At 38.4% G+C, this 16,598-nt stretch overlaps 1 protein-coding gene across 6 annotated transcripts in view; it reads left to right on the top strand.

Moving 5' to 3' along the window:
- RAPGEF6 (Rap guanine nucleotide exchange factor 6) overlaps positions 1 to 16,598 on the top strand; it is a 119,152-nt gene that overhangs the window by 68,490 nt on the left and 34,064 nt on the right. For all 6 annotated transcript variants that reach the window (XM_082064046.1, XM_082064044.1, XM_082064045.1 and 3 more), the window contains exons 7-14: positions 5,240 to 5,371; positions 11,523 to 11,706; positions 12,525 to 12,661; positions 13,593 to 13,751; positions 14,308 to 14,460; positions 14,972 to 15,136; positions 15,863 to 15,970; positions 16,334 to 16,537. In XM_082064046.1, the coding sequence (XP_081920172.1) occupies positions 5,240 to 5,371; positions 11,523 to 11,706; positions 12,525 to 12,661; positions 13,593 to 13,751; positions 14,308 to 14,460; positions 14,972 to 15,136; positions 15,863 to 15,970; positions 16,334 to 16,537 (1,242 nt within the window). The remainder of the gene's footprint in view (positions 1 to 5,239; positions 5,372 to 11,522; positions 11,707 to 12,524; positions 12,662 to 13,592; positions 13,752 to 14,307; positions 14,461 to 14,971; positions 15,137 to 15,862; positions 15,971 to 16,333; positions 16,538 to 16,598) is intronic.

Genomic DNA, 16,598 nt, shown 5'->3' with positions numbered 1-16,598 from the left:
AACATCCATACAGGGGCCTCGGAAAACTGATGAAAAACTTTGCTATCAAGGAGTATGAAATAATGAGGCAAAACTTTTGTTTCCTTATTGCCCTTTCTTTACATTAATTTGAATTTTTAATGGATGCTATACATTGAGAGAATTATGCAGACCTTTAGTAACTTGGTTTCAGGTTTAATAAACATGCCACTTACTGCAGGTTGAAACACAATGGCGAAGCTTATTTAACATGTAGAAAAAGATAATTCATAGGTCTTGTGTCCATCCATCAAGACTATCTTGCAAATTCATGCTGTCTATGCCTTTTCAACATGCGTTTTTCGGATATCCAAACTGTACCAGGAAACACTGATATTTATTTGTAAAACTTGTGGTACAAAGGCACAGATATGGCTTTTCCATAGGGGAAAGAGACTGGGAAATGCAAAAATAAGTCATGTAGGAAATACAGCATTACGAGCTGTGCTGAGATAGGTTCTTCTGATTCCTTTCCCTGGGAAGAAGGGTAAGTACAAAGACAAAAGTCTCAGTTTAGCACTCCTATGACAAGCCTTCACTTACAACTTCTGTGGTTGCCTTTATATTTATATAAGCCCTGCAATGACTTTTCTATAGCCTTAATTTTTAGCAAAACCTCCCATGGGAGCACTTAAAGGGAAGTTCTCCTTAGGCTACCAGCCGTTTTTAGCGTGCTTCTTGAAAGAGTTAATTGGTGGTCATCTTGTCAAAGATCACGTCATCTGCTCTGTGGTACGGGGCATGTGCAATCTTAAAAATCTGTTATACCAAAATTGGCTTTTAATTTAATTCATGAGTATTCTGTGTGACTTCACTGCTGAGAGTAAATGGTGTTTACGTAAGAAGTAAATGTCCCTGCAGACGCACTTGACTGGGGCCTGTAGAAATGGTCTGTTAGCTTGCGAAATGGACCATGTATTGGAATTTAAGCTTCAATTAATTTCAAAATTACAGACCTAATGCATGGAGAAAGTTGGCAAATTACTTCTTGTATAGCAAGTGTTGTTATAGGTATAGATAGAAATACTACTGCAAAGCTAAATTAAATACTAATTTAGAAAATTAGTGTTAGTTGGGAAATCTCTGTTCAGACACACATCTTCCAGTTGCCTGGCAGTTTTTGTTGTCTTTCCTGCGTCTTTGGTTATCAAACACCCCAAACTGGATGTCTTAAAAATTAGATACTTTCAAATGAGATCAAGTGAGATGCAGTTCAGTCAACTGCACTGGATAGCTTGAAAATGATGTGTAAAAGGTCAGTGCAGTTGTAATTGTTGCAGAGTGTTCTGTGGCTATGGAGAAGTACTGCCTCACTGTACATTTGGCGTGGTCTTGGTGATGAAAGAGTAGTGAAGTAATAAAACTGAAGAATGTTACCTTCCTGTTATCCAAGAGGAAATGAACTGGACGTCATCTGGTTGGGTCACTTCTGATACTCATCAGATGCAGAAAAAGCTCAATAACCCGTGAGATTTTGGCAGTTGTGCCGCAGTGTCAGTTGTCAGTGTTGGCGCCAACGTGGTCGTTTTTGGAGAGGGACCCTAGATGGGATTATTTAGCACCCTGCCCCATCACATCTTTTGTGTGACCAGACAGATTGACGCTACCATTAGGACGAGCTCCCAAAGGATTTAGTTTGTTTTCTTTCTTTTTTTCCTATTGCAATATCTCTTTAAAAATTGCCTCGTTGATTCCAATTTTTTTGGGTGTAATCACCGACAGTATTTGCCAGACTCTGTGGGAGGGCAGGGCTGTGGGTGGCTGTGCAGAGCATAACTTCTATTTTCTTAACTTCCTTTCATGTACAACTCTGAACCGCAGTACGGCATTTCAGCGGGGGTTTGGTGCTAAATATCTCTTTGTTGGGAAAGGTCAGTCACAAGGATGTGCTGGCACCGACGTAGGGACTGGCTGTGCCAGCACATCAAATATGCTCATACTTGAATTCCAGATTATCCTTTCTTGTGAAAAAATGAAATAGTGATGGTTTAAGGTGGCAAGTAAGTAGTCTGTTTCTGTATTGAGTGTTTATCAGAATTTCATGGATGTTTGGGGTTTTCCTATCTGTGGATGCTGGGGTGCACAACTAGTCAGAAGATAATGCAGGTATATACGTCTGCATCTGAAAGCATCTAACGAGGACGTAGGTGAATGTCTGTATTTTGAACTTGTTTCCCCAACACATAATATTTCAAGATGTTGATGCAATTATAACAACAGTTTATAAGTTTCTCCCACAAAAAAAAATCATAGTTGAATACAAAGTGAATGTTATTCACCAAGAGTTACAATGTCATATATAACACTTTCAGCAACTTCACCACCACATCCAGCAAGTCCTTCCTGTGCCCGCTGTCCTGTCCACGTATTGCTGCTTAGTGAGCTCTGAAAGAAAGAACAATCAGTTTGGGTAATAAAAGTGACACACAGAAGACAGAGGCTGTGATTTATTTTGGGAGATGGAGTAGAGTGACAAGCAGCACTTTAAAGGTCACTTGTCTCAATTAAACCTTCTTTCTCTCTCAAATATAAAGTGATATTGTAGTATTTCCTTGCATCTAACCTGCATTAAACGTCTTTTTACAAGAACATATTGCAGAGTCCAGCCGGAGCATCGTATATGCCCATGTGCTTCATAGGTGATTGAAATGAATGCGAGTGCTGGCAGGGGAATGAAGATCAGTTGTAAGTGATTAATGAGTTGATTAGAAATACTCCTTTGGGAAGTCTGGCGGTGTTTTGGAGTTGGTCTTCAATGTGTATTTGTGAAAATAGCATTCAAAGTACATACACAACTTATTTATTTTGAGAGATGTGTCTTGCTGCAGCAGTACTTTTCAACCTAGATATACAGAACAGCCTTCATCACAAGAATCTTAAAATTTAAACTAAATTAGGGAAGAAAAACTTCATGTGGCAGTTTGTGTGCGTGTCTCTCTGTCTTTGAGCCAGAATGGGCTTCAATAGCATCAGTTTTTGGTAAACAGCAGATCCCTTCCAAGCCAAACTATTCTATGATTCTTGTTATCCTGGGAAATCTCACAGAATTGGTTCCACATTTGGTCCTGCTTGTTGTCTTTCTGGAGCCATTCTGAAAGTCTGACAATCATTATGAACCTGGATAGCAGGGAGATTTCCTTAGATTTCCTTGTATCTGTATTACCACAGTCAGTGTGGGACTTGCTCATGGACGGAGAGAAATCTGATTGGATCTGAACTCGGAGCTGGTGGCTGGAACCAGGAGGTTACAAAGACAGGGACAGGCTGAGGAATTTGCAGCAGAACTGCAATCTTGTAGAGCTGGGAGTAATTAATCTGTGTGGGTTGATTTGTTCTGTAAGGCACTAAAACTTCCTGCTTTGGTTTTATATGTTTTTGTTCTTGTCATTAAGAGGTTGCATCTCAGTGCACTTCGGCTCTTGCCGCGTGTGCTGGAGAAGCCGAGCGCACCTTTGTGCTTCGGGATTGAGTTTAGTCAGCTGAGTGGTTTGACCTTTTTGCTGTTCTCAAACCCCAAGAGTAGATTTTTTTTCAGCCTGCGAAAGCTTTTGGTGGCTAAACATAGTCTTCAAAGTGCTGGGTTTCCTTTGTATTTGGCTCAAGTTCACTGTTTTATACCTATTGCTTGGATTTTTTTTTTTATGGGAGTTTTTGAAAGTTAGCAGTCTCTCACTTTTCAGACGTTCTCCTTTTCCAAATACATGTGAAAGTAGGTATTAATTTACAGGTTGGATATTTTATACTTTATTTTTGTAAGTAAAATAAATACAAAACTAGTATAATGTAAATATTAGGATAGTGGAAAATAGTTTTGCAGTCTTTCTGTTCCCAGAGTTACTTTGCAATTAATGATCTGTGCTGGTTTTCAGAGCCCGTAGGATGGTTGGATTTGAATAGCAATTGCCAATGAGAATATCATTGTGAATTACAGATGACACAACATCCCCCATGTTCCCCATAAAAGTTTTGATAATCAGAATTACGTTAAATGTGTCAGACGTGCTCTCAACTTTTGCTCTGGGGGTGGGGAAGATTTCAAGAGACCAACTGTGCCACTTACGGTTTTGGAAAATACATGAACAAGTATTTGGTAAAGTGCTTCTCTTGTGCTCTTTAAAAAAAATGACATAAAAACGTGATTCCAAATGAAGATCTGGTTTCCATTTCTCTTAAGTTTAGTCAGTATTTATAAGGCTGACATTGGATCAACAACATTTGTACAAATCTATATTTGAATTTGTAGGATTGAATATCAAGTGGCTGACACAACTGGGTGGAATTTTGTTTGTTTTGCAGAAGAAACTTTTCATTTTGATCGTGGTACTTGATGCTGTCAGAGTAGTTTGGGCCTTTTTTTTTCATCAGAATATTTTTTAAAAGGAATAATGCATAATTTTATCATTTATAAGTGGGATACATTTTATCGTAAAAACTGTGATTCTCTGATACGATGTTCTTACCATATAGTTGAGTGTAAATTTAAAAAATACCAGGTGTAAATGTGGCAGAAAATAGATGGGGAGCTAAATTACAGGACTGGCTATTTTATAGTATTCTGTGTGGCTTTGATCCTGCAAAATGCTACTACTTTTACTTTTTTCAATAGAAAAACATGTTTGTGGTCTTCAATCATGCACTAAAACCTGTATGTCTACATATGTGTGTTCATTTACAGATAGAATATTATGCACTCTTTGTACATTTTACATGTATGTACAATAGTACTTCTATAAATCTATCTGTGTACTACTTATTTTCCTAAAGAAAAATCATAGCATTTTATGGACCAAAACTTTTGTTTCCTTTTTTTTACATATATTGATGATTTCTAGAGGCTGTTCTTGAACTAAGGCATGAACTGAATTTATAAACAGGAATCCTGCTTCGTATTGGGTTGCATCATAAACGAATGTTTAAGAGTGTGGGCTCTTTGGCCAACATGACTATTTCTCAATCCTGTCAGTGTATGTCAGTGAGCTCTAAAGAGGCTGGAGCTTTGTTTTATGGAAAGGTGCGTTGTTTTTTGTCACTCATATAAAATCTGAAGCACGACTGGGCAAGCTTAGTCTAAATAAGCTTTTTCTCAAAATGTACATCAAGTTACAAATGGGTATTCAAATGTTTAACAAAAGTTTTATGAATAACTTTGCCTTCCAGTCAGACTTATACATCTTTTTCCCTTTCTTTTTCCCGCCTTTCCCCAAATCCATTTTATTTACAGCTTCCAGCTGATCTTACCAAGATGCATCTTACCGACAATCCTCATCCTCAGGTGACTCATGTCCCTTCAAGCCAGTCGGGATGTAGCATTGCCAGTGATTCGGGGAGCAGCAGCCTGTCTGATATTTATCAGGTAGTATTGCTTTTGTTTCTTATTTTTCCTTCCTTCGTGTTAAATGTTCCATAAACAAAACCAAGTGGCCCTTTAGCCAATATTTCCCCTCTTGATGCTTCTGCATATCTCTGTGTTGTTCCTGTGACTTGCCACCACCACACAAAAGTGAAACAAACTTCTTTTAAAGCTCTTTTTTTGCTTTTCACATCTTTATTTACCAACAAGTGTGTTGTTGCTTTCAGTGTCACAGCTGATGATTTATGGGACGATTTTCTTTCTTTCTGAAATAGAACAAATTTCATGAAATTGTTCTTGTGTTTCAAATACCTTCCCTGATTATTTGTATTTATTGCTAATAACAGATGTTCTGTTCTGCAAACAAAAGCATGGTAATAAACGTGATCACTGCACTGATTGAGTGTAGAAATTCTAGTTTGCTTGCTTGAGAATAGCAGTTGTCTGAAATCCAGAGATAGCTTTAATTTCCTTACATACAGATAACATACTTAATAAATTACCTGTCACGTGTCAAATTGCAGAGGTAGTCTCCTGGGCTTTTTGTTCTGATTGATGAGGATCCTCATCTTGAGTTTCTCTTGATCTCTCTTTCAAGTTGAAGTCTGACTACAATACTGAGTATATGGCAACTGTTTAGCACGACATAGGTGTAACTTGATTTTAGACACCTCTTCGCTTGGGTACTGTTTCTATACACTGAACAGAGATTAGTGACGTATCTTATTTACAGCAAAGTATTGCCAGGTAACTTTAAAAATAATTCCCTAAGGAATTATTAATTTATTAATGTGAGAATTACTGCAGGTTTTCTATTAATTTTGAGCAGTGAGGACCCTTAAGGTGAGAATCTCCTTTTCCCTGACATTAGCCCGTCTGTTTTTGCATCCTGAAAGAACACGGACATCTGTAAATTTTGCTGACAATCCATGGGCAGTTGGGGTGATGTCCAATGCACGTTACCCTGTAGACTCATGTGGGGCCCTCAAAGACAATATTACAGCAATGTCATTAATCCTGAAAGACAGCGTTGGAGAATCAAGCGTTTGATGAACTGTGGGTGAAGAATAGATGGGCAACAGGCGTGTCATGAGGGGAACAAAACCAGGTCTTATCTTTTTAGTGAATTTTTTGTATCTTGTTCTCATATGCATAATGTGCAAATAGTAACCTGTCAAAAGCTGCTGGGTATTTTATGGGCTTTATGGCAGTAACTGTAACAGTTTTGGTGAAGTCACGCAGTTGTAAGCGCATGGATAGATAATGTGTAATAGTGTCATAGTACAGTATTTTAACATAGCACTATATTGCAGTGATGCATCAATATAGACAGATTTTGAAATCTGAAGGAAAAAGAAAAGTGTTTCCCCAATATTCATGGTGATATTACGAAGGCAGAGAATCTCTTTGAAACTAGTGTAATGAATCGGCTCGGTAGCTGGAAGCATTTTTGGTACATTGAAATACAGCGCTCCAGGAAGGACTTGGAAAGTGCCGCTTTGCTTTTGCAGTCAGCTTCATATCTATTACATACCAAATCCTCTAGGAGTATCATTAGAATCATAGAATCATTAATGTCAGCAGAGGAGAACATTTTTGAATAATTTTGATTAAAGTAGCCTTGAAATGACCTTTTGAATTAATGGTGGCTTAACATTAATTTTTACAGTAAGTAGTGCAAACGTGATTCCAGAATAGGAAAATATGATTAGGGTGGTAGAACCAAAGAATGAAACAAATTTTATTAAGATATTTGGAAAGGGTTTCCATTCATCTGTGTACACTATATTAATCGGTAGTGTTGAAATGAGGTTTCACATGTTCCAGCTGTTTCCCAGTCCAGGATGTTAAACAGGAAATGATGAACGTAAAGCTGAAGGTGAGATCAGCAGCAGAGGAGTCCTGCCCGCAAGCAGTGCCCTGAAACATTGTGCTAAAACCCTTAGTCACTTGTAGAAACTTCTGAAAATACATATACAAAGATAATTTTCACCCTTTTCCTGTACCATTACTGCTCCCTGTTGGAGCTTGCAGTCTTTATGTGGTAAAATGTCCAAATGTATGTATTGTAAAGTCCAACTTGCTTAGAATACTGCAGAGAAGTTGTTTTTCTGTTGGACTGTCAACTTTTTTTTTTTAATGTAGGGGGAAAAAATATTCCCAACAATTTTTTGAAACAACTTCTTGAATTTGCTTGAAGTGGATTGATTTTTTTGTTTGTTTTCTTTCATTCAATCTGCTTTGTACAGCATGCTTGTTTCAGAGCTATGGGGAGGCTGCGTGGTTATGTGTGCAGAGGTTGAAATGAGGGCTTATGAGTTCTGCAAACAGCTGCTGTGACCTGCCATAGGTATCTTCAGGGAAAAATAATCCAACAGCTATTACAGAGAGAAAACACCTTTCCTTGCCCTTTCTCAGGCGGGCAGCGATGGTACCATCGGGAACCCAGAGGATATCTGACGTAGGTGGGCAGGGTCTCGCTTCTGCCGTAATGAGTTAGTTACCTGATAAGAAGCTTACAGTGCGCGTCTCTGTATGACCAACACTTCTGTATCTATTTTTTTTCTGATCTGTTTAGTTCTGTCCGTGATGTGCCTAAAGTTTTTCTCTCTCTTTTTTTTCTTTTTTTAATCTTTCATTTATCCCTTTGGCAGCATTTGTTATTTGCGGGTAGAAACATCATTGCCCAGCAATAATTCCGATTGTGGTTAAGGTTGTGATATTAAAATGGATTATCTATAAAATATGCATCAGAGAGTAGATCTTACTGAGGGTTTTTCTGTCAATTCTGAAAAAAGGCTTGGGCATTTTTTCTGATAAAATTTACAGGAGAGAAGGGGAAAAAAAACAACTTGTTCTTAATAGCAGGTTGCATCAGGAGTCACAAGCACTAGAATACATTATCATATGGAGTTATTATGGCACAGAAAATCTTTTACATGAGGCTTTTTTTTTCTTCCTGTCACTGCCTGTTTCTGACATACATTGTAGTGGAATATACATATAATTACCACCAAAACTTTGCCAGGGCTAATTCTTACGTCTTTGGCTTCCAAAGCAGAGACCAGTATACAGGACATCTCTGTGATCAACGTTTGGCAAACACAGCTGAAACATGTAAATTGGCAAAATTTGCACTGCTGTATGTAGAGTAATAATAGTATGATTTTAAAATAGTAAATCTTGTGTCAGTAAGCTGGTGTTAACTTTCCAAATGATCTATGTGAGTCTGTTCCTGCTGCCTTCTCAGTAGATATTCTTGCCCTATAGACCCAATCCTGAAAATCCCGATTTGTGTCAGATCTGAATATCGCAGCTTCTGGTTTCATTTTGCAAATTAGTAGTTCATAAATGCTTCCATTAAGAATGATTTTGATATTTGATAATGGAAACAGCTGGAGCATCTTGATTGGGAAGAGCAGCTCCTTGTGCAGACAGCCTGACGAGCAAAACCCTCCTGTTCGCCAGCGCTGCCTGACCTGCCCACGCTTTGTCAACCAGCTCCACATCAGCTTTGAAACACCATTTGAGGACCTTCTCTTACTGCGTAGCTCAGTCAAACTAGAATTTCTTTATCAAAAAAAGAGATGATTTGTTTATTGTCCTATATAGGATATACAAGGAAAATTTTAATCACTTTTCTGTAGAACCTATAGAATCAGTTTTGTTATCTTAGCTTGAGGTTATCAAAGTTGGAATTAGTACTGTAGTCTCTCTGATTCTGCCTGGAAAAGTTGATATAAATTGTGGCTTTTTAGAGAAGAAATGCTAGAAAAGTCCTTGAATAAAATGCTGTATTGATCATGTGCCACTGAGACTCTCCAAGCACAATTTGCACTTGGGCTTAATTCCAAAACTGTTAATGTGAGCTACATAAGCCAGTAAAGTGATGTAATATAAAACAGATTTAACCCTATATGTATTATTATCCTACTCTGAAAGAAATACTTATGTTAAATAATTTAAGCCCGATTTATTAGGCTCGCTGGCTAATTATTAAAATGAAGACTGGCTGAAGGGTCCAAGATTATATCTAAACCCCAGTATTTTTCTGTCTAGTGAAAGAAAGAAACGCTGCTCATCTCTCGAACTGCTGGGACTTGCATTAGCCCATCAACAGGGAGGTGTAGGAAGACAGAGGCAGTGCAGTCTGCTGGGTTTAAAGTACTTAAAATGAGTGTTGTTTATTATGAGACGAGGAAGGCAGGAGACCACCATGGCTGAGCAGGGACCTCCTGGTCAAACTAAGGCACAAGAAGGAAACACACAGAGTAGAACCAGGGACATGTGTCCTGGGAGGAACATGGGGACACTGTCTGGACAGGTGGGGCTGGGACCACTAAAGGATGGGCCTGGATTTGGCAAGGGATGTCAAGAATAACAAGAAGAGCTTCTACAGGTACATTGGTCATAAAAAGAGCATTAAAGAGAGCATCCTCCCCACCGTAAGTAAGACAGGAGAACTAGTGACATGGAGAAGGCTGAGGCACTCAGCAATTTTTTTTGCCTCAGTTTTCACTCGCGTTCACTCTTCCAACATCTCTCAAGTTCCTGAACCTCAAGGTGGGGACCGTGGGAACAAACTCCTTGCCATGGGAAGAGAAGATCAGGTTTGAGACCACCTGAGGAACCTGAACATACACAAGTCCATGGGACCCAACAAGATGCACCATGGGGCCCTCAGGGGGTTGACTGGTGCAGTTGCTCATATCCAAAAGTCACGGCAGTCAAGGGAAGTTCCAATTGCCTGGAAAAAAGGGAATAAGGCCCCGGGGAGACCTTTCAGTACTTACAGGGATCTCATAAGAAAGACTTTTTGCCAGGGCCTGTAGTGACAGGGCAGGGACAACAGTTTTAAACAGAAAATGGTAGGTTTAGCTTGGATATAAGGAAGAAATTTGTTAGACTGAGGGTGCTAAGACACTGGAACAGGCTGCCCAGAGAAGCTGTGGCTGCCCCGTCACTGCAGGTGTTCAAAGCCAGGTTGGACAGGACCCCATCCTTGATTCTGGAGATCTTGTGAACCTGCAGAGCATTTGATGCATGAGTTTGTCATCAGTGTTTTTGTAAAATCTCAGGAATTTTTTTTAAAGCGAAAGTGAATTTTGTAAGTATCTTCGTTTAAAAAAAATAAACTTGGTTTTCTGCAAGTCTCTATATAATTGCTTTATACTTCTCAGTGACATATTTTGTTCAAATTTTTGAGTTTGAACAGAAAAATGATTTGCATGCCGACTTAAACTAAAAAAAAGTGATTGAACAACTACTCTGTGGAAATTGAAAATTTGAAACTACTTTTTTTTTCTTCCATCTGTCTGGAAAGTTATTTTCATGCAATTACATCATTTAAACTTTACATAAGGAATTATTGCAAATTATTCCTATGCGATTCTGCTTTTTGTTGCCAGCATTGCATTCTCCTTCACTGTTGCTTTATGTGTCTGCTCCGTGTGGTGTCTATATTGCCATCTATTGATGACAGTAGAAATGTCTCTACAGGCATTGGGTAACCAGTGTGTAACTGAATTATATTATCATTTTGTTAATAATACAGACTCTTAAATGGTGAAAAAACCATTTTATTTACATGAATCAGCAAGAAAGAGTAAATGCTATAAAGTGAGAATCAGCTAATATGGGAAAGAATCCTGATACTTATCTCCTTCCTCCCACCCCAATTTATATATTCCACCTGACATACTGGCTCCATGCCAGGATTAAAATTCATGTTATAAAACCAAAATTAAAAGTGAGATCAAGCTGCTTTTATTTTAGCCACTCAACCTGCTTTGTTTTCCCCGTGTTACACGGGTAGTATTGATGGGTTTATATTGCCTGTAGTTTGTTGGGGTGTGGAAGGATATAAATACAGATAACAAATGTCCTAGTATGTTAATTTTGTTTTCAGAACTTGTGATCATAATTCCTGTAGTGTGGTGTTGCTTTATGCCAATGGTAGATATTCGTACCACCCTGTAACTGTAGATTTCAGGTAACATGTTTATTTCAGTGTTCAGAAAGAGAGCTGTTACAATTTCTAGTTTGAATTGTTGGTCACAGAATTTCTTTTGTCATAATAACTACCTAAGATAAGACCATAAATCATCAAACTGAAGACACTGAACTCTTTGTCTGATGGATGTTTGCTTTGTAGGCTACAGAAAGCGAGATGGGAGACGTTGATTTAACAGGCCTTCCAGAAGCCCCTGTAGACTCTGAAGATGAAGAAGAAGAAGAGGATGAAGATATTGACAGAACTTCAGATCCACTTCTGGGGCGCGATGTTGTACGAGAGTGCCTTGAGAAAGAGCCTGCAGATAAAACTGATGATGATATTGGTGAGGAGGAAAAAAAAAAGATCTTTATGTAAAACTATGTCTTATAACTTCTGTAAGAGAAGCATGTCTGAAACTATTTAATGAATTAATGTTAAATGTATATCCTCATAATTATGACTACCTTCCAGAGATCACTTTGCTCTAGTGAGACTGTTGATTGAATGATTTCTTCTCTTACTGAGACAGTAATTTTTCTGAGAAACTAAGTATTATACTGCCTTTGAGATGGTGACGATGGTATTAGTATCATTGTATATAGTGATATAAGGGAGGGATAGGTAGCAAGGTACTTTTGACTCCCTGGAACTGTTGAATCAGTTATTAAATGTCAGAGAGAATGTACTATTAGTGCAGTACAGATCTACATAATTGTAAAGTGGAAAACATTTATAATGAAAATAATTTACTGTGATGTTTAACTAGAAATTGGCATTAGTTTAATAGTAACATTTATGTTATGCTGTCCTTCATATCACTTCTTTAAACACTGGAAAATAATTTCATGCTTCTATCAAGCTTATAATTACTGTACTGTAAGGGTATTTTTAAATGTTTGAAGCTGAAGTGCTTTTACACTCTAGCCAGACTGCTGCCGAGAGTCAGTCAGGGCACCGTCAGTGCCGTAGAGCCGAGTTCTGGTTGTCGATGTCAGAATGCACACTGGGCTCATTCAGCCACAGGCACTAATGGGGATTGTAACACCACTGAGCAATTTTTCAATGAATTTAACTGAGATTGAATATACCTGTGGAGTGTAAGGTATCTAAGAAACCCGAGGGCCTTGCAGTATTCATACCAATGTTTCCTTTGTCTAACAGAGCAATTATTGGAATTTATGCATCAGCTCCCTGCCTTTGCAAACATGACGATGTCTGTGAGACGAGAACTTTGCTCAGTGATGATATTTGAAGTAGTAGAGCAAGCAGGAGCCATCATACTTGAAGACGGTCAAGAAGTAAGTTACCGCTTACAACACAATTTGAGTGCCTTAGGCAGTAGGCGAGCAAGGGCGTCTGAGGGCAAAGGGCTGAAAAATCTGTTTTCCATATCCACAACTCTCCCGCACCTGAAAGTCAGAGAGTTCTTCTCTCATCATATGCAAAATCCCCAAACCTTTGCCTGTGCCTTTGGGAGCTTCTGCCTGTGTGTTGCTGTCTTGTTCAAGACTTCAACATGGCCAAGTGTAGCCATAAGCCAGCACTGAGGATGTTGTTATCAGATAAGTTCTAACAGCTGGAGGAAATGTTTCAAAGATTATTTGTGGCACAGAAGAATGCATCATTTCCATTGGTAAAATAACTCTCTTTTAAATTTAAGTAGCTTTTAAAAATACTAACACGAAGAGGTATCCTTGCCCAAAAATGTAGGTATTATAACATAAATGTCTTAATTAGGAGCAGTTTCTTAACATATTCAGTGGGAGGAGACAAATGTTCACATTAGTCAGTGGTCATCTCTCTCTGTCCTTGGATCCAGACCTCTGCAACGGCCATAGCAGGTTGTTCCTCCAAGAGGACCAGGCAGACTCTCGTCTCTGGTAGTAACCAACCGGGTACGCAGGGGAAAAGTGTTTGTTCTGACTGAATGGTATAAATATATTGTAGCAATTAGCCCACTGATTTAAAAACGCAATCTATTAATCAGCATTCCTCCCTACTGAATTAGTTCTGACATGAATGAAGAATGCTGAAAAGCATTCTTGTTTTAGTCATCTTTATTGCTTGCCTTACAGTGCAGATTTTTAGTGAATTAAGTGTTGCAAAACTGTAGTGACAACAAACTGCACCACAAGAATAAGTCTTTATGATATAAGAGCATTGGAACAGCTTGTACAAGTTGTTGAATTAGCTTCACTTTTAAAATGTGTGTTTTTTTACTCCCTCTAGCTTGATTCTTGGTACGTTATTTTAAATGGCACGGTGGAAATCAGCTATCCTGATGGGAAGAGTGAGAGTCTCTGTATGGGAAATAGTTTTGGGATTACGCCCTCTCTGGACAAACAGTACATGAATGGAGTGGTCAGAACCAAAGTAGATGACTGCCAGGTAAGATTACAGTTCTATACAACTACCTTGTGTTTTTAAGCATCTAATAAAAGAAAATAGACTACTTTCATCTTAAGGCATGATCTTCATTCCACAAGCAGGAAAAAGGAGCTTGGTATGTTATGAGTCAAGGGCTCCAATGTTGAGTTAGTTGTACACTCTTTAGTAGCTGGGATTTCTTTCACATCGCTGTTACATGAGAAATGGGAACTCATGCTTTGTGCTGCAGTGTGAGCAGAGTCCACCCGGTCACACTGTGCATGTGACTGACATGCAGAGAGAACAGATAAATAGAAAACATCCATTTCCACTTCTTACAGGCCTTGTCCTCTGTATGTTTAGCCCATTTGAACAACTCTTTGGAGATGCAGAAAGCTGACCAGTTCTATTTGTCTTCTATATTTAACTTCATCTCTCGTGTAGCTGAGCAGAACAGAGTGGGGTTGGTATCAAATGCTGTGCTGTCATAATTTTGTCAAAATGGCCTGGAGCTGGGGATAGGGGATGCATTCATGTTTGGGATATTTATTAACAATCCTGTGTTGTTTGGGAATAGTTTGTGTGTATAGCCCAGCAAGACTACTGGAGGATTCTGAACCACGTGGAAAAAAACACTCATAAAGTGGAGGAAGAAGGAGAAATTGTTATGGTGAAGGAGCACAGGGAGCTGGATCGCAGTGGAACCAGAAAAGGACACATAGTTATCAAGGTGAATTTCTTTCTGTGCTTTTCTTTAATCTATTAAACCTTTATTTACTAGTAAATAAATACAATTTTGGTTTGCATCTAGAACACATACTCAGTTTTGTCTGTCTCAGCTCAAAAATGATGGGAAGGAATTGATACTATTATACAAGTTTACTTCCATCTCCCTTTTAATAAAGTTAGATGTCTTCAGCACATGTATTAAGTTTTGTACTGGGAGCACCCTTTGCGCATCTTTATGTATTGACCTGTTATTTGTTATCTGGAAGAGGAACTTAAACTGTTGATTAAAAATAAAATTAAGGGAAATTATTAATTATTTTAGCTAGGTATTACCTATGCAAAACATTTGGGCTGAGAGAAGCATGAAGATTTAGTTTAAACACATTAGTGTGTTTTGTCCTGAGTTGGCCATAACTGAAATATGAAAAGGGAGTACACTGTTCACATGGTTTTCTTTTAAGAGAGAGACAGTGATGAGAGATACCAGCTATTTTTTGCATTTAATTTTTAAGGCAACACCTGAGCGACTCATCATGCACTTAATAGAAGAACATTCTATTGTGGATCCAACCTACATCGAAGATTTCCTTTTAACATACCGAACATTTCTAACAAGCCCCCTGGAAGTTGGAAATAAACTCTTGGAATGGTTTACAGTGGACAGCCTCAGGGACAAGGTTGGTTTGAGTCTAAGAGATTAGTATTTCTGGTGAAAATGTCACCAAATTGATTCCTTTTTGTGTTGCTGATAAACTAGGATTATGCTCCAACTATTTTATATGAACTATTTTAAAGCAACATGTTTCACTGGTATCAAGAAAGGATTCTACAGTGTGTTTTATGGGTATGGTGTCCTAAATCAGGTATGAGACTGCTTCTCTTCTGCAAAATGATAAATACTCCTTTCTATTTACTTTAAAGATGTAAATGCCAGTCCCTGAAATCCTTTTTCACCAGAAATGCAGGGAAATTGTGCTCATGATCTCATGGGCATAGCATGTTTCTTTTCACAACAGTATTGTGCTTGTCTTCCATAATTTGCTACTGTAGAGCTTTTCAGTGTGTTGAGCGCATTTTGTCTGAGCAGCTTATTACAACCTCTGTACTGGAAACAAACTCTGCTCAAGACAGGTGCAGTTGATAAAAATGCATAAATAGAACCAGGTTCAACTCTATGTAGCTGTGTGCACATACACATGAGGAGTGTTCAGAGTCTGGAACTCGTATCCAGGTCCAATTTGTTGAAAATTGTGGCAGTAAGATTCTTAGCCAGCGGTTTTATGTGTTCGAACTTTGAGCTGAAGGAAACCCATCAGACTATCAAACCCTCCCTTTTTTTTTTTTTCTGCTGATAGAAGAATTGTGGGTACTTTTATATATACCTAATTATTTTTTTTTTACAGGTTACCAGAGTGGTCTTACTGTGGGTGAACAATCATTTCAATGACTTTGAAGGAGATCCTGCTATGACACGGTTTCTGGAAGAATTTGAAAAGAACTTGGAAGATGCGGTAGGAGCAAAAAAGAATGACTTCTGTACTTTCTAATGCAACTCGTTTTCATGTTCCAGTGTGTTACCGATGACTAAGACGTTTTAGTCTCTAAGTCTAACAGTCAATAGATGGCTTTTAACATGGATATATTTGTTCTTAAATATATATTTAGATATAAAGCCCATATAGAATAGTACATGTGGCGCTTGTTTATGTGGTTTTGCATGACTGCAAAAGAGACAAGGTTTATTCAGTATGATTTTGATACATGGCATCCTAAGTCCTTTTGCTGGCACTTTGGTGTTTTTTTTTCACAGCTGCCTTTCCATTTCTGGTAGAGAAAATATTTGGCTCCATTTTGTTGTGTCTTCTCTGTTACAGAAAATGAAGGGACATCTCAGATTGCTGAACATTGCCTGTGCAGCCAAAGCAAAATGGAGGCAAATTACCCTGCAGAAACCTTCTAGAGATTCACCATTGTTCTTCAGCCTCCTTGGAGGAAGCGACAAGGGTTTTGGTATTTTTGTAGAGACTGTGGAAATGGGCAGTAAAGCCGCAGAAGCTGGACTCAAGCGTGGTGATCAGGTAAGAAGAATAAAGTTGATTTACAACGTCAGTCTCTTCTTTTATTTAAAAAAAAAAAAAT

This window comes from Streptopelia decaocto, assembly GCF_964273445.1.
Source record: "Streptopelia decaocto genome assembly, chromosome: 12".
In the NCBI taxonomy this organism is placed as follows: domain Eukaryota; kingdom Metazoa; phylum Chordata; class Aves; order Columbiformes; family Columbidae; genus Streptopelia; species Streptopelia decaocto.
This window is presented reverse-complemented; position numbering and strand designations above follow the sequence as displayed.